At 44.0% G+C, this 25,066-nt stretch overlaps 1 protein-coding gene across 1 annotated transcript; it reads right to left on the bottom strand.

The window, feature by feature from the left end:
• Positions 1-1,371: 1,371 nt before the first annotated feature.
• On the bottom strand, positions 1,372-15,475 carry Slu7 (Pre-mRNA-splicing factor Slu7). Its single transcript, XM_080267828.1, has 2 exons — positions 15,379-15,475; positions 1,372-3,461 (listed from the first exon to the last, which is right to left on the bottom strand). The coding sequence occupies exon 2, from the start codon at positions 3,447-3,449 to the stop codon at positions 1,701-1,703; it is 1,749 nt and encodes a 582-aa protein (XP_080123954.1). The 5' UTR covers positions 3,450-3,461; positions 15,379-15,475; the 3' UTR covers positions 1,372-1,700.
• Positions 15,476-25,066: the final 9,591 nt, after the last annotated feature.

Here is a 25,066-nt window from a genome sequence, read left to right as displayed (position 1 = left end):
CCATGTGACTCCACAGGCTCCTCTTAAATAACTCATTTCCACTGCTCTCACTCTTGACTTGTGTCCTTCCAACAACGTCCAAGCTTCACTTCCGTACGTTAGAGTTGGTATCACAATACTGTCATGTAGTAACTTTTTCACTTCCATGCTCACTTCCCTGTTTCTCATCACTGCTTTCAAGGAACCAGCAACCTTTCTTCCCTGCTGTACCCTTTCAAGCACTTCACCCTCCAAACCTCCATCCTTACTCATCACACTACCCAAGTACTTAAACGTACTCACATTTTCCAATTCCTCACCATCCAACCTCGCTGTACATTCACTGACTTCACCTCTCTCAAAGACCATCACTTTACTCTTCCCTACATTCACCTTTAGATTCCGTTTCTTACACACTCTCCCAAACTCATCCACCAAGCCTTGCAGCTCTCCTTCGTCTTCACTCAACAACAGTATCATCTGCAAACAACAGTACAGGGAGTTTCCAAACACTATCCTCTCTCACCATGTCCACTCCAACATCCACTACCAATTACTTCAGGCAGTCAGTGTATAATACCTAGATCAGTGCAACATAAAGAATCTACCAACCACATTACACAGAACAGAATGTTCTGATTTTTTGTTTTCTAAATTACAATACCATGTTCTCTTTGAAGCACAGCCTTAGACCTTATCAATAGTTTTTTTTTTTTTTTTTTCCCCCCCAGCAGTTTCACTTATCCACATCTCCTCTCCTCCATCCTTCTTTCATTCCATCCTCTTCTGTCTTTCTTTCCTTCATTCATTCCTCGTCGTTCTGCCTACGGGTGACTATACTCTCCCTCTTCTGTCTTTCTTTCCATCATTCTTTCCTCTTCCTTCTGCCTGTGGGTGACTCTACACTGCGTTATAAGCCAAATGGTTTTCTGAACACCACGAAACCATTTACAACACTGGGTAGTAACCATATAACCAAATTTTGGCACCTGGTGGTTTAGTGGGTAATTATAACACTCCAATTGGATTGAGCCAGTTAAAGTTTATATCCGAGGGATGGTTGGGGTTTATTGCTCACATAATGCCACTCAGGGATGAGTAAGACTGGTCACTATCATCTTAAATGTCAGGACCAACTTGCTTAGCCCCGGGTTCCTACACTCCTCGTGGGGCAACGTAGGATTGGATGATGATGATGACCATTCTATAGAACCTTTCAGTCTATTCTTCATTCATATTTACTCCACTAGATAGATCACCCACATGGTATTCTCTTTCTTAATAATTCAAAGTTATGCAGAAACCTTTACACACACACACACACACACACACACACACACACACACACACACACACACACACACAAAACGGGAGGTAAGAGAAAATACCTGATACATTGCATGATTGTTTTACTTTGCGCTATGATTATATATTGTAGAATTACAATACTGTTCAAACAAATGCAAGAAAAACCTGTTGGAATAATGTAATACATTTTACTAAACTTTTTTTTTTTTTTTTTTTTTCTGTGTGGATGGGGGGGGGGGGAATACTCCCATACAATCTCCACCTAAGTTTTCATTATTTGCCCCCTTATGGTAAATGGTTGTATTTACACATCCATTCTAACCTGCTCATACCACTGCATACCATAATACAACTCAGTCATCCAGAAATTATTATAACTAACACGGGGTGTATGTTATACAGGATAGATAGACTCACCCCTTACCAAGAAACGCTGACATTGGATCATCTTCCCTTTGCCTTCGCATCTGGTATGCTTCAATTTCCTCCTCTGTGGGTGCTTTGTTGAAGTACATGGAGTTGTACCCTCTCTTTCGGTCATCCATAGCTGACACTTCTTTGGCTGCATCCTCCTCTAATTTGGCACGAATCAGAGCCTCTCTCAGTTTCTTTTTACGTTTTTCTTCCTTCTTATGTTCATCATCAGACTCACTGTCTGAGGCACTACTGCTGCTGCTGCTACTGCTTTCCTTCTTCTTCTTTTTCTTCTTGTCTGTCTTCTTTTTCTTTTTCTTTTGTTTTTTCTCTTGGTGCATTTCAAGGAGAGTTTTTGTGTTCTCTTCCTCTTCAGAACTTGGTCGTTGGGTTGAAGCTTGCTGACCCAAAGCTGACATATCTGAAACAGAGTTCACCTGTTTCCCAGCCTCACCAGTGCAGTAAGAGTTCTTCACAAAGGAATGGCAACAACTGTAACCCCACATACCATCCTTCCAGTAGCTTCCCCAAACACTAGTGTGATTTCCATGATACACATCTTCCTCGTACTTAGAGCAAACAGTCTGCCTTTCTGCTCCTTTTATAATTTTTCCATGACGAGAATATTCAACGTAGTTTTCTGCCTGACCAAGAAGGAGCTCTGTAGGTGGAACATCCAGATGTTCTTTCCCCCCATATTTTTCTAGCAGGTCATCAGACACTTTCTTTTTGAACTCTTCCTTCTTCTCCACGAACTGCATCTGCAGCAACTCTAGTTTTGTAGGTTCAGCCTGGAGGCTAACATCAACTCCTTTCTCATAAGCATCCCATGCAAAAAGTTGAGCTTTTGCTTGTGATACTGTGTCTCCTGTGAACCTGACAAAATTCTCACCAGCAAAGTCGACCTCCTCCTCTTTTCTCCCTGTGTCTTTGTAAGGATTATCCCTCATTGAACGTGTCTTTGGATCATAATATGCTGAGTTAGGGTCGAGGTTTCTCAGATATTTAGCAGTGTCTTCTCGAATACGTAAGTTACGCACAGTGATTCTTTGCTTGCTGTCAACTTTGGTGCCAGGCATGTCTACACTTTCAGCATACTTATCCTCATCTTCATCATCATCTTCAGGCTCACCGTCACTCATTTCTTCACCCTCTTTCAACTTCTTTGCTTTTATCTGTCTTTTGAATTCCTCAATCTTTTTATGCTCTTCAACTACAGCTGTGTACTCAGATGGGTCAAACCCATTCCATCTGTCTCTCTTTCCATCAAAATCAAGCTTTAGAGTGGGGAGCATGACATCATCTGGAGCAATATTTAGGGCATTGAACTTTGCCCCAACTTTCCGTGGCCTCTCCACACACTCCTTCTTCTTATGCCCCATGCCTCCACAGTTTTCACATGCACCTTTTCTAAAACGTGTTGCAGTGGTACCCTTTATGCCTCTCGTGTAATGTTCATTGAGGTGTGTGAAGGATTTCTGTTTTTCTGGCTGGGGACGCTGATGCTTGAGTGTGGGACCCTGTGAACCAAAGTACCAAGGTGCAGTGGAGATGTACTGGGGTATGTGTGGGTTGATGTCCTTGCCCTCTTCATCAACTGCAGCTGGAACGGTGCCTGCCTTACGAGCTTCCTCCAATTCCTTTGCCTTCTTCCATTCCTCCCGGGTCTTCTTCTTGGGTTCATCTCCCTCTGCCTCCTCATGCTTGGAACGGAGGATTGTGGACAATGGTGCACTTGGAGTACTCATCCTTAAACTCAGCTGAAAGGGTAAATACAATTATATTTTGTTATGATACTGACCTTTAAAATACAGGCTATATATACACTGCATTAAAAACATATTATGGTGGACAAAGATGTGCTTGGAAAACTGATACTCATCCTTAAACTGTCCTGAAAAGTTAAGTACAATTATAATTAGTTACTAAGCTAAGTACATCAAAGATGTGCTTGGAATACTGGTACTCATCCTTAAACTGTCCTGAAAAGTTCAGTACAATTATAATTAATTACAAAGTACATTAAAGATGTGTTTGGAATACTGGTAATCATCCTTAAACTGTTCTAAAAAGTTCAGTACAGTTATATTTAGTTACTGAATTTATAAGTACTTTATACAGATATATGAGACAGCTACAAATTATGGTGAAAAATACTCATGAGTACTAGCATCATCATCCTAACCCAACCCAGACTCTGAAGGGGGAAATTTTCAGAAAAAAAGAACCATCATCCATTAACATCGTGGCAAGTGAAATGGGTTGCATATCCATTCATTCATTATTAATTACACAGAATTCTTGGCTCCACCTCACAGGCCATACAATCCACACAGAATGTGCTTCAAAATGCCTATGGAATAGAAACCATTGCAGTGACTGCATCTCCTTACATACTGTACTCCATCCACTTACTTCTTTTCATAAATCACTTACTTAGCTTCTAAAACTTACTTATTCATGCCGCTACCTACTCTCACACTAACTCTCTACCCATAAACTAACTCATATTTCCTTTCCACCATCCAGTTAACATCCATTCCCTCATTGCGACCATATCTCTATGCATACTCTCTCTGCCCTTTGATAAACAGACTCTTCTGGGTACAGTACTCAAGGTCTTTCATGAATCTGTACATTTCCTGCCCTATCCAACCTACGCAATCTGTATTCCACTTTTTTTTTTTTTTTTTGTAAACAGAAGCAAACAGCCAAAGGCTAAGGGCTTCCTAAGTTTATCCCTTATAAAAAAGGAAACAAATCCAAACTCAAAACCTGTTTGCTTGGGAATATATTGTATTTAAAAGACTGATGGTCACAGGCAGTGGGAAATACAGATTTGGGAAGACAGTCCCACAGTTGCTCAGTTGTGTATATAAATGACTTAAGTATTAGCTCTAGCATTAGAGATTTTAACACAGCAGCGTTGGGTCTGGTTAGTACTTGGATGGGTGACCGCCTGGGAACACCGGATGCTGTTGGCATCCCTACGTCAAGTGGGGTTGGTGGAGGATTAGTGCCCCTCCCTGTAAAAACAAGTAACTCTGAGCCCTTGGCCACCCTGTCTGGGATACATGGCGTCTGGCAATGAATGAATGAATGAATGAGTATGGGTCAAGTAAGATGGGTGCTGTATGCCTGCTGTAATGGGAGGGTAATGCAAGCAGAGAGTATTGAAGAGTGGTAACCAGATTAGTAATGATACAGATACAAAACTACTGTGAAAGACAAGTGGCTGAACAAAAGAGGGGACATACTGAGGCAATCTTGAATACATACATGTTGATTCTGTTTTCCATAATAAGGCAATTAAGGCCTCTACAATATCAGCCATGTCAGTTTCTAACGAGGACAGACTCAGAGGCTTTAGAAATACTTGAAATTAAGGCAAAGGGATGATAATGAGAGGGTTGGGAACAAACACCCTTCTTTAAGTCAGATTGAGAGAAAAAACTTCCAGCAAGAAGGAAATATAAAAGTTGACACATAAAGGTGAAAGAGGCAGGAAATAAGGATAGAAGCACAGTGCTTGAAAACAGCAGGAACTGCCTTAACAGAAAGTTATGTACAGTATTATTACTGAAGCCAGTAAGGATAAAAGTATGCCTTTTGAAGAAATTCAGAGGTGGATGGAAACTGAGAAAGAGTACGGTACTGGGATCAGGTAGAAGAGGTGGAGGCCAACTTCTGTGGAAAGTTCACCTTTATCAGGAAGGATGTAATGACAAACCCACCTGTGTGGAAAAAGTGAGAATCAAAGTTTTTTTTTTTTTTTTCCCCCCCCAAGATGCCACGAGTGAGAAGAGTTGCTTTGTAAAGTTCATTACACTTAGGAGGATGAAGTTGCTTAAAAGGGGGAGGGGGGAAGGGGGGAGGGAGCAAAACCATACAAAGCATGATTCACGGATATGGTGCAGGTACCTTAAGGTCACCTCCTGGTTGTGCACAGCATGAGAACAAACTTTAAACCACAATTTTTTTTCCATGATTAAGAGGGTAAGAAACTGGAAGGTATACTTCCACACCAAAGATTACAGCCTCTTTAATAAACAGCATACACAGTGTAGATAGCTGTCAGTCATGGAGGCAATGAACACAATGAACATTCCAATGAAATTAAATGAGTAAAGCCTGATAACTTCTAATTTGCCACACCTTACTGCCACAGATGCCGTTTCTCAGGAGGATCCATAAGTCTTACTGAAGAAACAGGACAGGTTACTGAAATCAGGCTGTGATCAAGAGGAACCTACTGGAGACAAGGGAATTCTCAGAGTATAAAAAAGAAGAAAAAAAGGAGGTGGGGGTCAAATATGTTTTCACTTGCTCCTGAGCAGTCACGGATACAATAAAATGCTTTAACTGAATTCCTTTTTCCAATATACATACCTTCTGCAGCAGACTTGTTTTATACAATGAGCCAGTATGCGATGAACTGCTTATACAATGACTACAAAGTTAGGACAATCGCATTTTCACTTGTACAGTCATAACGATCCCATGCGAAGCATCACTGGTCAGTGCACAATTGCTATTTTCGTTTATATGAACACTGACATGGAAGCTTATGGTCATTTGTTAATTCCAAGATGGCCTTTGAACTTGGTCACTATTGATTGTGTTTGTGATGGAATAGTGTGGTTTTAGAGTTCAAGCAGCAAGTGAAGTGAAGTGAACAGCTATGAGTTTAGAGTTTAGGTGAGTTGGAAACTAATTTTTACTTATTTTGAGGGATAAGCAACAAGTGAAATGTAGTGAAGTGAAAGAACTACCAGTTCTAGTGACCTGGAAACTTGTTCTTAGACTTTATTGGGTGGGTCACTCTGGACCAAAAATGTACCCCCACTGAACCTGTTATAACTGACTCAGTACACGATAAGTCGTTATGTGATGGATCTGTTCAAACACGTCCTCATCGTAAACTGAGGGCATGCAGTACATGGTTGCCCTCTTGAAACAAATTTACCACACAGATGGCAACACTGTCATAAAATTATAAATGTGACTTTATCTGGATGTACAATCTTTGATTTATTTACCTAATATTCAGTATTCAAAAGCTGACTGAGACTTAGTTTATCAGTTTCTTTAATTATACACTGTGTACACTCAAACCGCACAATAGTATTTTTAGCTCTGAAATCACAATCTTAGCACTAATGAAAGGGCATGGAGAAAATTATAGCTACTGTATTATACTTGTACCTGAAGATGTTGCTAGAGTTTTTAAACTTGTTCCTCAGTTTTCTGTTGTTTTCATATTCTTTAAACAGGGGTTGTCTTCTGGTGTGCTTCGTCGAAGAGTTTTGTCAGTTTATCAGTCTTCCCTCTCTTTATGAAAATGACAGTAGGATAATGAGACTTTATTGTTATTTTTGTGCTACAGTGTACCCACCAACTCACTAAGTTAAGTCCTGGAAGGCGGTCTCAGTTAGCCCTAGTTTAAGTTAGTTTGCATTTTCTCCAAAATTTTCCCATATTTTTGCTTTGCCTTCCACTGGGGGAATTAATCACTGATATTCACCAAAAAATTGGGCATCTCAAACTGTGCCTGAGACCACATCACAGCCACCCTTGTCAAAACTTGTCTTCTGTAATTTATTTCGCCATAACCAGGCTTTCTACTACAGCTGAGGTCATGAACACTGCAGTTTGCTTACATTAACTCTCCATAGATCTTCACTCTTTTCCAGCTTATTTCTCCTACCTCAGTGGCAAAGTAAGATAATACCATGGATCTACAGTACATTTTCTGTTGCACTTAATCCTTTCCATCACACTTCTTCATGACTAGCACCATTTGTGCTTATGTCTTGTTACAGCTCAGCATAAAGATGGAGAGATGATAATTTAAGACAAGGTAAAGCAGACAGGGTTCATTGACAAAAATGATGAGTTTCCCAGACGGCATCCCTTAGCAGTAGTTTCAAAAAAGCCCTGGAACCTCAGCCTGTCCGACTACTTGTTCATTTAACACTCACAGGTGAGTCAGTTTTTTCTTACGTTCCCAAGAACACCAGCGTTATGTATTTCTTTATGTTAATTCCATTTATGCTGTACATTATTAGTAGCTACTCAGTATCAGACATTAAAATTTGTCAGGAGGGTACAAATGGGTCATGAGAGGGTTGGATGTCTGTTCACCAATCCCCATTACCCCATTATAAACCCAAATATATGCAGTTTCAGGCTTCATGGAGCCTCTCATTTACCACACCTTTGTGTATATCAGTGCCAGGTGTAGTCTACACACATTTCAGTCCAGGACCTTCCTTGACACACACAGGCAATATCCTAGACAATCTATCCATTCTATCTATTGCCAGATGCCATAATCCCGTAAGGGGTGGCCATTTGACTCTGAGTTATTTGTTTTACTGGGAGGGGTACTAACCCTCCACCAACCCACTTGCTGACACGTAGGGAGCACGTATGATTTGGTTATATGGTTACCACCCAGTGTTGTAAATGGTTTCTTGGCTTACAGGAAACCATATGGCTTGTCACTCAATGTAAAGCCACCTGTAAAGGAAAAAAAGGCAATAAGAAGTGACAGGAAAGATGGGAGAAATAGGAAGAGAGGAGGACAGGCACAGAAAAAGAATGATAGCCAATACCCTCTTCAGGCATAAAATGATACACAGGTATACATGGCGAGTGAAGAGAAGGGTGGGTGGTGAACTGAATGAAAAGAAGGCAATGATTGATTATGTGTGTGTGGATGAAAGGATGCGAAGATGTGTAATGGATGCAATAGCTTATAGAGGTTGGGGGAGTGGACTTTCTGACCACTACATGGTGGTGGCCAGAATTAGGATTCAAGTAAGATGGAGGAATAGAAGAAGGGAAAGACGAGAGGAAGGAGTAGTTGCAAGGAGAGTGGAAAGGTTACAAGAGGATGAGAAAAAGGCAGAGTATAAGAGAGAAGTGGAGGAACGATTGGGCAAATGTGAATTGGAGCAGATGGGAGACGTGGAAGGTGTGTGTAAGATATTTACGGAAGAAATATGTGCATCATGTGATGTGGTGTGTGGAAGGAAGAGAAGACGGAGGGGGATGCAAGGAACAGCGTGGTGGACTGAAGAGGTGAGACAGGCTGTGGCACAAAAGAAGAAAGCATACAATGAATGGATGAGAAATAGGGGCGTGGAAGAAGTTGAGAGGCGGAAGAGAGAGTTATATGTAGAAAGAAAGAGTGATGTGAAAAGATTAGTAAGAGAGAGTAAGAAGAGAGTGGATGAGGAATTTGGAAGGAATTTGAGTGTAAAGTGGAGGGACTGTAAGAAAATGTTCTGGAAAAGAGGTGAAAAGAGTAAGACAGGGTGGAAGTGAAGTTAGCAGGGGAGTGAAAGATAAAAATGGTAGATTACTAGTAGAGAAGGAAGAAAAAGTGAGCAGATGGAGAGAACACTTTAAGGAATTGCTGAATATAGAGGATGGAAGTAATGCGAGCATAAGTGGCTGAGGAATGGCTGGGAGAAGGAGGGAGGTGAGAAGACAGGAAGAAATCAGTAGGATAGAAGTTGTGGAAGCAATGAAGAAAGTTAAATCGGGGAAAGCCCCAGGAATTGATGGAGTGTGTGGTGAAATGCTGAAGCATGGGGAAGAGATAATAGTAGAATGGATGTGGAAGGTGTGCAGATTGGCCTGGGAGGAAGGTAGAGTCCCGGAGGATTGGAAGTCAGGTATAATTATTCCCTTGTACAAAGGAAAAGGGGAAAAAGAAGTGTGTGGTAATCATAGGGGCATTTGTCTTCTTAGTATAATAGGAAAAGTGTATGGTAGGATACTTATTGACAGAGTTAGAGAAAGAACAGAGAAATTAGTTGGAGAAGAACAGGGAGGCTTTAGGAAGGGAAGAGGTTGTGTAGATCAGATATTCATTCTTAGATCTTTAGTGGAAAAGTTTCTAGAGAAGGGAAAGAAGTTGTATGCGGCTTTCATGGATTTGGAGAAAGCATATGACAGGGTGGATAGACAAGGATTGTGGAAAGTGTTAAGAATATATGGAGTAGATGGGAAGTTGTTGAATGCTGTGAAGAGCATGTACGATGGTGCGAAGGCTGCAGTGTGTGTGGATAGTGAACTAAGTGAATTTTTCTCTTTGAAAGTTGGGTTGAAACAGGGATGTGTCATGTCTCCATGGTTGTTCAATCTGTACATGGATGGGGTAATAAAAGAGGTACAAGGTAGGGTAGTGGATGTTGGAGTGGCCCTGGTGAGAGAGGATAGTGTTTGGAAACTCCCTGTACTGTTGTTTGCAGATGATACTGTGTTGTTGAGTGAAGACGAAGGGGAGCTGCAAGGCTTGATGGATGCAAGGCTTGGTAGGAGAGTGTGTAAGAAATGGAATCTAAAGGTGAATGTAGGGAAGAGTAAAGTGATGGTCTTTGAGAGAGGTGAAGTCAGTGAATGTACAGCAAGGTTGGATGGTTAGGAATTGGAAAATGTGAGTACGTTTAAGTACTTGGGTAGTGTGATGAGTAAGGATGGAGGTTTGGAGGGTGAAGTGCTTGAAAGGGTACAGCAGGGAAGAAAGGTTGCTGGTTCTTTGAAAGCAGTGATAAGAAACAGGGAAGTGAGCATGGAAGTGAAAAAGTTACTACATGACAGTATTGTGATACCAACTCTAATGTATGGAAGTGAAGCTTGGATGTTGTTGGAAGGACACAAGTCAAGAGTGAGAGCAGTGGAAATGAGTTATTTAAGAGGAGCCTGTGGAGTCACATGGAGAGACAGGCTGATGAATGAGGATATAAAGGAGCGTTGTGGTGTGGATGTGCATGTGACAGGAAGTGTTATGAGGAACACACTGAGGTGGTTTGGCCATGTGGAGAGGATGGAGGGTGAAAGACTGACGAAGAGAGTGTATGTGAGTGAGGTGGAGGGGGGAAGAGGGAGGGGGAGGCTGAGGATGAGATGGAGGGATGGGGTGGAGAGGTATATGAGAGAGGGGGGTGTGAGTTGGGAGCAGGGCAGTGAAATGGCGGGGGACAGGGCGACTTGGAGGCGATTTGTTTGTGGCCACCCCAAACGGGATTGAGGGCTGACGATGATTTTTCAACCAATCTTATTTGATGTGGGGGAAGGGTGATTTGCTAAAATAACAAACTTCTCATGATCAGAGCCCCAAGGAGACACTGTTAAGTGTTTTCACTCATTGTGACTCCTCTGTGGACAAGTTTTCATATCTACCAATTTATAATGGGAAAAGCTTCACTCATACCACCATGAAAAACATGAGATAGCATGGTGAATGCTGCACAGCCACACTGCTCCAAAGTGGATGACAGAAGGGCAGAAAATGTAATGCATGGAGCTCCATTGATCCCCAAGGTATACCTAGACTCATTATTATTATTATTATTATTATTATTATTACACCCTCACTCAAATGACAGCGTGGTATTATTTTGATCAGCATTCTCTCTCTCTTTCTCTGCAGAAAAGTGTAATTTTAATTCAGTAATAACAGAACCTTATCATTTTATAAGCACACCAAGCTCAACAGGACCTAGCTTAACCATGAAAACAACATGGTTTGTTTTATCCTTATCATAATTATAGTTATTTCCTTAAAACTGGCTTGTTCTATCCATGTTATCATACAGGTTTAGTTATTTCCATAAAATTGGGTTGTCATAAATAATTTACATGATGATGAAACTTAATCCATCATAAACTTTAGGCTACATCATCTGTGACCGAGAATTCTCCTAGATTATGTCCACAGAATTTACCAAACTAAAAACCAACATTAGTACAAGTACTGTACAGTTGACCATCACTATAATGAACTACAGTAATTGAAGGGAAGCCTGATTTCATTTAAGCCAATAATCCATTATATCCAGTGGTCCCTGAGATGGGACTTAAAGCACATGTTTGAATGAAGAGAGAACCTGTATTTTTTACACAGGAAAAATCATCAGAGAAAATAAATAACATTCTAGTACAGTACTAAAAGTGAAAACTATACTGTACTCATTTTACACCAACTGGGCCCATAATTTCATCCTTTTGCAGCTTTTTCACATCCATGTCATAGTACTGCTTCACAGACTAGTAGCTGCAGTATTACTATACAGTAGTCTGTTACGGTATTATAGATCAGCAATCACAATGGGGAGAGGGCAGTTTCAGGTGAGACTGGAGTAAAATGGATAAGAAGAACATGTATAGTGACCCATTATGTCCCATTTAATGGACATAACTAATGGAAGTTCAGTGGCCTTCATAGTGTCTGTTAAATCCAATATTGAGTCTACGGAGGTCCATTAAATCAAGAGTCTGCTGTATTCTCTAGATGCTGTATGATTAAACTGGATAAAAGGTCCACATTGTAATTTTTCCATCAATCCATCATTCAATCCTATGGTGCCCCATGAGGAGCATAAGAGAACGGGGCTAGGCAAGTTGGTCCTGACGTTTAAGATGAGAGTGACCAGCCTCACTCATCCCTGAGTGGCATTACGTGAGCAGTAAACCCCAACCATCCCTTGGATGTAAACCTGCATCGACTCAGTCCAGTTGGAGTGCCTTAATTACTCACTAAACCACCAAGTGCCATTATAATTTTTCACTAAAATAAACTAATTTAGGTGTAAATTAAATATATTCCATGCCTCACTAACTTTATATCAAGGTAAAAATTCAGTTAAGTATAGTATGGTAATAACCTAATCATGGTAAAAAAAAAAAAAAAAAAAAAAAAAAAAAAAATCAGTTTGTACGTTCCTTCATTGTCATCATCCAAAATTTTAAAATCACATTTTCTTTGAAGACTGTAGTATGATTAATTAAATAGTCCTAATAAAAGCTCAAGACACCTATTCTAAGCTTCTAGTTTTATGAAAGGCCTATTATATATGTGGCAGAAAGTGTCACAATGGCAGCTTCCATGTAGGAGGATGCCGTTGCCAACTGGTTAAATTATGTTAATAAAGGTGGCTGTCAGAGTCCACCACAAGCGGAGTTCATAAATTTCAGGCAAGCAGTGAGTCAAATTTTCCATTCCTGGTTTTAGTCTGTGTGTCATTTTGATGGCTTTCATTATTTCTTCAAGAAATTCATATTAATGGTGTAAATGGAAAATTTGTTGCTACTGATGAACAGATCAAACAGAAAAGCCATAAAACTCTGTACCGGTGTGACGTGAGTTGTCGTGTGGTGAGCTGTCTCCTGGGCATTGTGAACATGTGCAGAAATTGACAAACAGGAAGCTGCCATCAGATGGCCCTTTCTCATTTCTTGCTGAGATTTGGGTTAGGCTGGGTTGAGTTAGGTTATATTATGGGTTGGGTTGGGTTACGTTAGGGTGCATAGCACACACAGTACTGTACTAACATTTTCAGGGCAATTAACAACTTAGTTGCTGTCAGATGTCCCCTCAATTTCCATGCATGTACACAACACTCAGAGACCAACTCACCACCAGGAGGTAACTCATCACATGACACTGGTATGCTGTATTTGCCCCCCCCCCCCCCAGTGAAACTATAGGAGAGCTCCCGTGCATTGAATATAATTTTTTTTTTTTTTTTTTTTTTTTTTTGTTAATAAATATATATACCATAACGTAGCTATCATTGTGTTAGGTTTAAAAAGTTGCAGAAATGCATAATTTGGAAGCTGCCAACTATAAAGCCTCATGAGCTGTATGCACAAACCATGGCAAGTGTCCACCTGCCAGTGTCAGACAGTCAGGTTGATTGAGCTCCAGAGTCAGTTTGTCACTGATCACTTACCCCTATTAACCTAAATTAATATGACCAGACCTAACCTAACCTAACCAAGCCGAACAATTTGGGAACATATGAGTTTCAGGACCAAATTGACCTATTGTCTACTGTAGGATGTCACTGTCAACATCAACAAACCGGATGTCACTCGACATCAACTACCGGATGTCACTCGACATCAACAAACCTAACTTGGTGGTCTTTAGTAACATAAACGTTATATCTGCATAGTTTGGATTTTGTAAATGAATTATACAGTTATGGATAATAAACTCTGTCATAAAATGTGCATCACTTGCTAATGGGCGTTTGCTTGCAGTTTGTCAAAAAAAAAAAAAAAAAAGTAAATAAATATATAAAAGGATAATTAAACTTAAAAATGCACTTGGAAAACTACAGAAAGGCCAAAAAGTTTAGATAAATGAAAACTACCTGTAAAGAGAATTGTAAAATATGCTGGTCCCATGTCCCTTAGGTTTAATGTACACTGATTTTATTAGATAAATACATTACACATACAGCAGTAGGCTAGAAATTTTGAAATCTCGAGTGAAATTGCGCAGGCCTAAATATACAGCACGTAATTCTGTATGTTACATAAATTTGATTTATTGATTCTTTACCAAACAGGTGTGGCCTTTCCATGTTTGGTATTGAAATGAGTCTTTCACAGGTTACTTATTACAGTATTCTTAGATTACCACAGCTACTGGGCATTTTTAAAAACTTACCTCTGAAACCTATAAATGAGGATTCAGAATACGTTGATATTCCACCAACATCTGCCAGTAGTTGGCTGTAATTAATGTTCCTAACACATATTTTAAAATTTGAAAGCTGGCTGTCAAATGAAAGTGAGGTTAGGTTGGATTAGGCTTCCTTTGGTTAGGTTAGGTTTGGTTAAATCATTTTTTCCATTGCTTTGACATGGGATACTCTTGACACATCCAGTCGGAGCGATGGTCGGTAAACATTGCTGCCAGTCGGAGAGACCATTGCCACGGGTGACCTGGCCTCTTCCTTACGTACCCAAAAATACATGTATTTTGTCTTTTTCTAATATTTTCTAGCAGTCACGATTCAACATTTTACTGTCTGTGTTGCATATGTACCAGATATACTGACCTTGAGATCGTGAGTTTGCCATAAAATAGGTGGAATTGCCGCACCCGTTTGGTAAAGAATTATCTTTGATTTTAATAAAGATATTGATGCAGACCGTAATCCCAGTTTTGCCCGTGATATTTTTTTTGGGAATTCAGATGTCCTGTACCTCACTCTGTCGATTTCATATTATTTTTCTCGATGTTATTTTGGTCCAGTGATCAAGAAAAACATATAATTTGGTTGTGCAGTTTACATTCTTGGTTGATATTTACATCGAGCTAGGTTAGGTTCAGTTGTCAATGTTCAGTCAACTAAAATACAAAAAGGACCAGAATTGACCTTAATACAGTATAAATAACCTAACCAAACCTAACTCTGAAAGCCACCACTTCCTCTTTTATGCAACAGATACTGTGAAATATGTAGAAAATAAGGAATGGAAATTGTCGTACTTACTACACAGTACAGTACAGCTTGGGTTCGCATGGCTCTGTCCCTACCACCATGCAATTTCAGCAAGAAATAGAAGACAATTGAAATATCAACTGCACAAGCAAATTATATATTTTTCTTAATCACTGGATCTCAGTAACGTTGGGAAAAATGCAGTGAAATTAGTAGAGCGAAAAACAGGACATCTGAATAATATCCTATTTTTCATCTAGCTTAATATCCCAATGGAGAAATCAAAGCAGTCAAAATGTGATTACCAACACGGAAAATCTAAACTACGGTAGAAATTGGTGTAAATTATCACAACGAACAGGTTTACAGATGCCCTTCCCTTTATAGCATACCGGTAGTTCTTTCTGATACTTCACTCACTTACAGTTGTATTTACGTAGCTGTTAAAGTAGTACGCTGGAGACCAAGACTCATGCTACAATATATCTTTTCAGCTGTCCAACTAGCCTATATAATGTTGCGTTGTCGTATGACCCAGACTACAGTATTATTGGAACACTCGTCGGGAGGAAAACTAGAAAAGGTCCTCCAAAAGCGGAGGTCAGTTTGCTTTGTAATGCTGGTAAATTTTATTCTCTTATTCTTAAAGCCATATTGATTTTTAAGGATATATTTACACCGCTATGTAATAGAAATATACTTTATAAATTATTTTAGAATAAGTTACTTGCTCGTTGTGAATGCAAGTTGTGGTAAACATTAGCGAGTGTGGTTTATAACAATTTCCACAGATCACCATAACCAAACAAAAGAAAAAAAAAATTGTTTCTGGAGCAAATTAAAAAATTATGGTATATAGTTTAATGATTAAGTTTTAATCTAGGCATTCTGGGGGCTTCACCAGAAGCAGGGTTTCAACTAAGGCAAGTTAAACTTTTTTTTTTTTTTTTTTTTTTTATTCGTCATAATACACTGAGGTGGTTTGGACGTCGAGAGAATAGAGAATGAAAAACTAAGAGAGTGTATGTAGGGGAGGTGGAGAGAGGGGTAGGCCGAGGATGAGGTGGAGGGATGGAGTTGAGAGGTATAAGAGGGAGGGGGGAGGGTAGTCAAATGGTGGGTGACAGAGCGACTTGGAGGCGTTTTGTCTGCGGCCACCCTTTGCGGGATTGGGTGAGCCTCACGCTGTCATTTGGTAGTACATTGGGAAACTGAATTTCCTTACGTCTTCATCACCTCACTTTTTTTTTTTTTTTTCGCAGTGTCTTCTTGCTGATTCTTCCCCATAATTTATATACTTATTTATGTATATTTTCTTTTCCCTGAGACTCATTTATATAGCATAATCATGTCTTCTCTTTTCCTTCTCTTCTGCATTGTTTGTAGTGTTAAGGCCCTCTCCCACTTTGGCGTAAATAGGCACGATGAAGCCACGATGAAAATCGTGGCCGAAGTCGGTGATGTGTCAACGACTCTGACCAAGAATCGTGATGTCGGCGTAATACCAGCGACACCAGTACGACAAAACGCCGACACCTCGGCGGAGTATACGATATAACCGGCGACTAGTAGCCGACATATCACCGATATGTCGGCGTAATGTGCAAACATTATTCTAAATTCAAATTTTAACGTTTTTTTTTTTACGGCGATTCAACGGCGATAAAGTTACAACGGCGGCGTGCTGTCGATGATGTATCGTTGATGTGTCGGCGAATGCATCGGCCAAGAGGCACGACGTTATTCCTCTGAGTTCGCCTACATGTCGGCGATATATCACCGACATTCATAAGATGAAATATTACTGTCGCACAACTCGGTACGTATCGTACGGTTTACGTAGGCTATGTCGTATTAACCTCACCGATGCTTCGCCGATACATCGCTGACGCTTCGCTGTATGACTGTACGACATCTCAACGTTTTTTTTCACCGCCGACGCCTCGCCGATGTCAGCGATCATACGCGGTTCATACGCCGGGTAATCGCCGACGTCGCCGAGGGGTCGCCTTGTTGTCGACGACTAATCTGCGAAATTTTACAAAATCGTGGAGGGCCACAACGCTTTCATGCAGCATGAAAACGTTGTGGTCCCCCACGACAAATTTCCACCTTGTGCGACGTATCGGTGACATGCCACAAATGGACAAGATTTTGATCACGAATACCCACGATTAGGGATTTTTGACACATCTTGACTTTATCTTCCCCACTTTCGCCGAAGTGGGAGAGAGCCTTTATGCAGCGTAGTCTGGGCCCGACTTCTCCGGTCCAGGTACGGTGCGGGCCTTGGGTTCTTTGTTCACGACTGGGCCAGAGTATGCAGACAAGGAGGGGAAGCCCAAACACTGACTAATCAAAGTCACGTATATTAACAGTTAATCAAGTTACAAAACAACACACTAAGGTCCGTGACCAAACCTAGTAGCCTAAACACAGAATATTGACCAATACAGAGAAATACACTTTACACAGAGTAATTCCACACTGCAATACACATGTAATACATACAATGTGTCAGGTGTGTCTCGTTAACATATACACAAAGGTGGGAGTGTAATGCTAGATGTTTTAGGTTCAGCTTCCCGTCCCGTAAACGCCTAGCGTACAGCGGGGCTCTCTAGACCGGGGCTTAGACAAATAAGAGAGAGGTAGGACACAAAAACTCCAGGAAACAACCTTACACGTGTATTACTTAGTTGGACAGGGGAACGAGTAGATGTTACAGACACAAGTACACTGGGCAGTTACAAACTCTTATGTCTAAATATGGTTATCAGTATCACGCAGGATACTGTTTGGGTTACAGTGAATAGCACTTGAGGCAGAGTGCTCTTAATTAAGGGAAGTCTGGGTTTTCTATACACGTGGTGTTACCAAGGTTATTTCCTACTGGGGATTGTTGCTTTGGCACTGGGGTCTGATTATGGTCTTAGTATCAGGAGATATTTTCTGATGGTAGCGTATTTACCCCGTTAGACTCGACTCTCACTGGGTGGCCGTATTTGTGTTTAAACACTTTCTGTCACTCACTCCACCTCTTTGGTATCATCACTGATTCCTGTCAGAGGGGGTAGTTCACTGCTCCGTTTTTTTTATCCCTTGGTCACATATACTGTTCACCATAGTTGTTATTCACTCCACCTCTTTGGCATTATTACTGACTTCCATTAGTGGGTTAGTTCACTATTCTGCCTTTACATCACCTGATAACAAACTGCACTATTACTGTCACTCCAGTCGGGTCTGGGCATCGTGGCGGTCAGGTGCAATGGCGGAGGGGCGTCACAGCTCCGTTACTGACGGGGCTGGGCACCACCGGGGGCCTCTGTATCCAGAGGCCACGGGATCACGCACAGGGGCGTCCGTTCTCGTCCGGGGCTGTGGGTGGCGAAGGGTCCCGCGCTTTCAGGGCTGGGGACAGGAGTGCGGCCCTCAGGGCTGGGGCCGAACAATTACCTGAATTTGTCGTTCAGGTTCCTGACGGAGGACGAAGATCTCCAACGTCGAGGTGTGGGGAGTTCCTGCCCGGGAGTCCTGGGCATGGTCTGGGGTTCCCGAGGGTTGCGGTCCCCAGAGCTTGGCGGCGCCAACAGGAAGGGGCTGTGGCACCAGTCTGCGTCAGGGTCCGTCAGGTGGGTTTCCTCCAGAGCCGGTTGTAGGGAGCAGAGGCCGGGGGAGACTAAGGGGCCTCTCCAATACTGCTCTAGGCCCGAGACTCCCTCTGGGTCATGGGTTGGGGAACAGGCGTCGGCTTCAGACAGAGGAGCAGCTACAGGTTGTCTCCTGCCATAGGGCCCGGCTACTGGCCATGGCTTCCTGGGGGCGTGGCTACAGGCCATCATCAAGGCCCGGCTACTGGCCGTGGCCTGGGGGAGTGGGCAGCTGCCAGCAGACCCAAGGGCACCTTCGGAGCGGCTACAGGTTGTCTCCTGATGAAGGCGGGAGTGACTACAGGCCGTCTCCTTCAGGAGGGTTGAGCGGCTACAGGCTGTCTCAGGGGGGACACCCTCGGAGCAGCTACAGGCCATCTCCTGACGAAGGCGGGAGTGGCTACAGTCTGTCTCCTTCTTACCCTTAGAGCGGCTACAGGCTGTCTCAGGGAGGGCACCTTCGGATCGGCTACAGGCCGTCTCCTGACGAAGGCAGGAACGGCTACAGGCCATCTCCTTCAGGAGGGTTGAGCGGCTACAGGCCATCTCAGGGAAGAAACCTTCAGAGCAGCTACAGGCCGTCTTCTTCAGGAGGATTGAGCGGCTACAGGCCGTCTCAGGGGGAACACCTTCGGAGCGGCTACAGGCCATCTCCTGATGAAGGCGGGAGTGGCTCCAGGCCGTCTCCTTATTACCATCAGAGCAGCTGCAGGCCGTCTCCTTCGGGAAGGGTGAGTGGCTACAGGCCATCTCAGGGGAGGCACCTTCGGAGTGGCTACAGGCTGTCTCCTGATGAAGGCAGGAGCGGCTGCAGGCTGTCTCCTTCAGGGGGGTTGAGCGGTTACAGGCCGTCTCAGGAAGGGCACCTTCGGAGTGGCTACAGGCCATCTCCTGACGAAGGCGGGAGTGGCTACAGGCCATCTCCTTATTACCCTTAGAGCAGGTACAGGCCATCTCCTTATTACCCTCAGAGTGGCTACAGGCCATCTCCTTAGCGAGGGGCGAGTGGCTACAGGCCGTCTCAAGGAAGACACCTTTAGAGCAGCTACAGACCATCTCTTGACGAAGGCAGGAGCGGCTACAGGCCGTCTCCTTATAACCCTCAGAGCAGTTACAGGCCATCTCCTTAGCGAGGGGTGAGCGGCTACAGTCCATCTCTGGGGTGCTGGCTGGAGCTGGACAGGCAGCTCCACCCCTTAGCTGGTTGGGGAAGGCTCGCCCGGAAGGTAGTCTAGTATTCCTGCTATGGCTGATGCATGCAAGCATGTTGGAGCCTTTAAAAACAAAAATGAAAACGGTGGCGGCGGGCGAGTTCCGGATCATAGGGGCGTGCGGTCTGGGCTGACTTATGCCATTGTCGTTCCGAGTTCCGGCGGGCGAGTTCCGGGTCATAGGGGCGCGCGGTCTGGGCTGACTTATGCTGTTGTCGTTCCGAGTTCTGGCGCGCTGTCGTTGCTCCTCTGTGGGCTCCTTTTGGGGGTGTCTGGGCATTTTTGGGGGCACCGTACTGCATTTTAGGGAGTAACACAACTCAAGTCTATCTCGATATACACAGCGTGACAGGGACGGGAATATATTCTCATTCCATGGCACATCCGCGTGACAGACAGAACCTTATACCAACTATAACACATTTGCATGACACAGACGAGATATAGGCTGCCTTATGCTACACCCGCGTGACATAGGACAGAGAGATATAGCACGTATTACCTACTCGTGTGACAGGGACGGAAGACACTACTGTATATTGACACAGTATTCTTGCATGACCTGGACACAGAGAGTAAAACCCTTAGAGCATTCACTTGGCATAGCCGGGATAGGACTATGGGGGGGGGGGCGTGGAGTGTATGACAACTCAGGGACAGAGGCACAACACTGATACTTAGAGGGAGTCCACTGTGTACTGCACTGGGGGGGAGGGTCACACGTGGAAGCCGGCCGGGGCCTCACGCCTTTGTACCAACACTAATGTTCAACGTGAGTTTTCCTGGGATTACAGTTCAGTGCATAAAGAAGGGGGAGCAGGGGCAACACTAGGGGCACTAGGGTAGGTCTGTTTCACACAGGATCGTACAGTAACATTGATGGGGGAGGTAACAACAGTCTTATAGTCTTTCTACTCATGGTTACAGGCGGTGAGGGGTGCTAGGGTGCGCTGGGGGCCCGCTACACTGGCAGCCACAGGTTGTGGCGGGGCGTAGGGGACGGGCCGTCAGGAGTGTGTTCCTGGTGTAGGTCATTGTTGGGATCGCCATGGGTCCTGCTGGAGCTGAAGGGCGGAGTGGTGGGCGGCCCTTTCTCAGTAGGGGGCCCTGGGAGAGGGGTGGCCCTTGGGGCTAGGGCCAAATAGGGCCAGGAGGCACGCAGCATGGCACCTGCCCTTCATTGTGGTGGGGGGTCCTGGGGGCGGGCCTAGTGGGTTGGGCAGCGCCTTCACAACGCTGCGGTCATGTCAAGGGGAGGCGGCCATCAGGGGTTGGCTGTGGCCGCCTGCGTCAGGAGGAGTCCTGCAGCTGTGTCGGGCGGTTGGGGCGACTTGCTGACACCCGGGACTGCCGTCTCACCTCTGGGAGGAGGCCGTCAAGGGTGGTCTGTGGCTGCTCGCTCTGGGGGAGTCTGGCAGCATCTGTCAGTGGTGAGAGTGGTGCCGCAGCGACAGGATGCCTGGCCTCGGGGTGGTCTCGCCCTGGCTAGTCACTGGTGGGGTACCTGCAGGGGAGCAGTTCCCACCCTCCATACAGGAGGAACAGGGAGAGGAGCGTCTTGCTCTGCTGCAAGAGGAGCAGGCCGAGCAATGGTCATCACCCTTAGCAGGAATCTCTCGGGTCACGGAGGGGGAGTGACCGGTTGTCTGCTCCCTGGCTTGGCAGGTCTGACGGTCCCTGCCGGAACTCCCTGCCGGGATGCGAGAGGGAGACCCGGTGGGTACTCCTTTGTCCAGACAGACCTGGTGGGCACTGCCTAGGTTCCTACTCGGGGCAGTGGTTGAAGGTGATCTGGAGGACACTCTTTTGGGTGGCCATTTGTCCCGGGGACGACCAGAGGGGGAAGCTCGGTGGGTGTCCTGGCTGGCGCCACCGGTCCGGTGAACTCTGTCCTCCTGCCATTGGGGGCTGGTGCAGCTGAGGGACGACTGGTGGTCTGCCCCTCGAAGGTAGATTTGGTGGATACTACCTCTGGGCCTACCTCCCTTCTGGGAAGATCCTGCAAAGGTCGTATGGGAGACGTGCCAACGTGCTGGCACCCGAAGGTGCGTGGCAGAGGGGGGGAGAACCGGTGGTTGCTCCTCCCACAGTAGATCTGGAGGACGCTATTGTGCCGCTGCTCCCCTGGGGTATTGCAGGATATGGGGCTCCAGTGGAGTCCCCTTCTCTTGTGAAGGCCGATCCAGTGGACACAGCGTCCAAGGGCCTGCTTGGGACTTGACTGTTGCAAGTCCCACCCCGATTCTGGTGAGTGCTTTCTCCATCGGAGTGTAGAGCACTCAAACTGTGTACTGTCTGGTGGTCCGGCTGTGAGGAAGAGGGGTGTCAAGTCACAGGGGAGATATATCGTTTCTGCTCTGAAGGTGGAATAGCCTCTCCATCAACTTCTTGTGGGGTGGAAATCACCTCCCTGTATCCTCCTTCTGGGGTGGTGGTGTCGTCTGGCTCGCTCTGCCGAGCGGGTATTTCATGTAGACTATTTTTTTCTAGTCTTTCCTCGTAGCTTAGATCCCTTAATTTTGGTACCTATCCTGTAGCAGTCCTCTGTAATTTTTCAATCTTACGTGTTTTTTGAGATGAGGATCCCAGACTACTAATGCATACTCCAGGGTTGGTCTGATAGATGATGATATTATCTTTCTCAGCATGACTTTATTTATGTGTGTGAATGCTGTTCTCATATTAGCAATCGGTGTATACATGTTCTGTACGTTCTCACTGATGTGGTCCACCAGAAACAGTCTCTTATTGATAACTCCTACTGTAGGTCCACTCGTTCTGATATGTGCAGGGTTGAACTTCTTATCTTATAGTCCCAATCTTGTCTTTTTCCACTTTTATCAGACTTAATTACATGACACTTGTTCACACTGAATTATGTTTGCCATTTATTGCTCCATCCATGGCAAATGTTTCGGAGAGCCTTGGAGGGCCCAATGTCTGCCCAGGGCCCCAACCAAATGGGGAAATTTGCATGGACATGTGGAAAGTGAGAGTTGTGAATGAGGAGAACAGAGCCGGTTCTAGACTGCTCCACTTAGAGAGGCAGCTACACATATTGATGGGGCACAAAGGTGTAGCTAGAGGGCATATCATATACTGATAATTTGCATTTGGGGGACAATCGAAAAATTTGATGGAGCATTGCCCCCCCGTGTCTCCCTTTAAAACCAGCCCTGGAGGAGAGGAAGAGGGTGGAAGTGGTGAATGTGTTCAAGAGTGCAAGATATGCCGTGATGGCATTGTGTGAAACAAAGACGAAAGGGTGTGAAGTGGAGAAGTGGGAGGGTGTAAAGTGTGTGAGGTCGGGCAGGAATGAGCAAGGAAGATGCAAGGAAGGAGTTGTATTGTTGATGAATGAAGTGTGGCAGAATGGAATGAGATTACAAATGTGTCAGCTCAAGATGTATGTCAAGTTCAAGTTTGAGAAAATGAAAGTGGCTGTGATTGTAGCATATGCACCGTGTGATGACATGAGTGAGAGAGAGAAAGACAGGTTTTAGGATGAGCTGGATGAAGTAGTGGGAGAAATGCCCAGGAGATATAAAGTGCTTGTAATGGGCGATATGAATGGAAGAGTAGGCACTGGTCCTGAGGATGTCATAATGGGTTGCTATGGAGTACCAAAAGAAAATGATAATGGAAAGCAACTGAAGGATATGTGTCAAGAAAGGAGGTTGGGCATTTGTAACTCGTATTTCAAAGACAAAGATACACATAATATACACGGTAGCCTATAGAGGGAACAGGGATCGTGTTGAAAAGAGCCTGACGGTTTACGTGCTCATAGAGAGGTCGATGCTGGGAATGGTTGCTGATACGAGGGCCGTAAGAGGACGTTGTGGAGGTCTTTCAGATAATATCTGTCAGAGGTGGACCAGGAGAGAGAGGAGAAGTCAGGGAGTAAGACTGAAATGTCAAGAAGTTGAGGATCAAAGAAATGGCAGCTGAACACGGGACCAAAGTAGGGGAGGAGTTAGAATCAGTGAATTGGAATGAAATGGATCTGGATAGACTGTGGAATGCATATAGAGGTTGTTTAGTTAAGAATTCTAAAGCAGTGTGTGGTGTAGGAAGAGTAACAACAAAGAAGAAAGGTACGGCATGGTGGAATGAAGAGGTTAAGAGAGCAGTGGAGGAAAAGAGGAAGAAGTAGCTGGAGTGGTTACAGGACAGGGGTTCAATTGACATAACTGAATTTATTAAGAGCAAGAAGCACGTAAAGAGACTAGTGAAGAGGAAAAAGGAGGAGGTAAATGATGATCTAGGAAGAAAAATGAATGCAAATTACTCTGAAAATAGGAAGTTATTCTGGAAAGAGATGTGGATATGTAGAAGTGACATCAGAAAGAAATGTGAAAGTGTGAAGGATGTAAGTGGTAGATTATTAACTCATGTATGTGAAGTAATGATCACATGGAAAGAATATTTTGAAAGCGTGATGAATGGGAATAGAGAGAGCAGAGCCGCTGTAAGCATGATTGGTTTTGGGGGTGTGCAGAAAAGGATGCAGTGCCAAGAAACGTGACACTCGCACAGGTGAGGAATGCTGTGAAGTGGCTGAAAAATGGGAAAGCAGCTGGAGTTGATGAAGTGTATGCAGAGGTGATTAAGTGTAGTGGAGAGAACGGAATGAAGTGCTTGTTGGAGATATGTAAGAAGGCATGGATGAGTGTAACTGTGCCAACAGAGTAGAAAAAGGCTGTGATTGTACCCCTGTACAAAATTAAAAGTGAGCGAAGTGAGTTTTTTTTTTTTTTTTTTTTTTTTATGCGAGGAAGAAGGAACCAAAGGCCATGAGCCCGCAGTAACAGTTCCCTCCAAGAGAAAAACAAAATACAACAGAGAGCCAAATTCAAGATCCGATCATTTTGAGATGCCTGGACACACTGCGTTTGAAAGACTGGAGATCATAGGCAGGAGGAAATACAGACAGAGGGAGACAGTTCCAGAGCTGAACTGTTGCATGAATGAAAGACTGGGAGTAACGGTTAACTCTTGCATTAGAGAGTTGGACAGAAAAGGGATGAGAGTTTGCTGCCAGACGGGTGCTACGCGCCCGTCGTAGAGGTGGAGGAATGCAAGCAGACAGTTCAGAGGAGCAGTGACCATTAAAGTAGCGATAGAAAAGAGATAAAGATGCAACAGTGCGGCGAAGAGACAGAGGTTGAAGGGAGTCAGTAAGAGGAGGAGAGTTAATGAGACGAAAAGCCTTTGACTCCACCCTATTGAGAAGAGCTGTATGTGG

This window comes from Coenobita brevimanus, chromosome 25 (genome assembly GCF_032717465.1).
Source record: "Coenobita brevimanus isolate Jiangsu-jjx chromosome 25, ASM3271746v2, whole genome shotgun sequence".
Lineage (NCBI taxonomy): Eukaryota > Metazoa > Arthropoda > Malacostraca > Decapoda > Coenobitidae > Coenobita > Coenobita brevimanus.
This window is presented reverse-complemented; position numbering and strand designations above follow the sequence as displayed.

Bases quoted from the DNA above. Each gene is read 5' to 3' on its own strand.
- Slu7 (XM_080267828.1), bottom strand. From the start codon at position 3,449: ATGAGTACTCCAAGTGCACCATTGTCCACAATCCTCCGTTCCAAGCAT.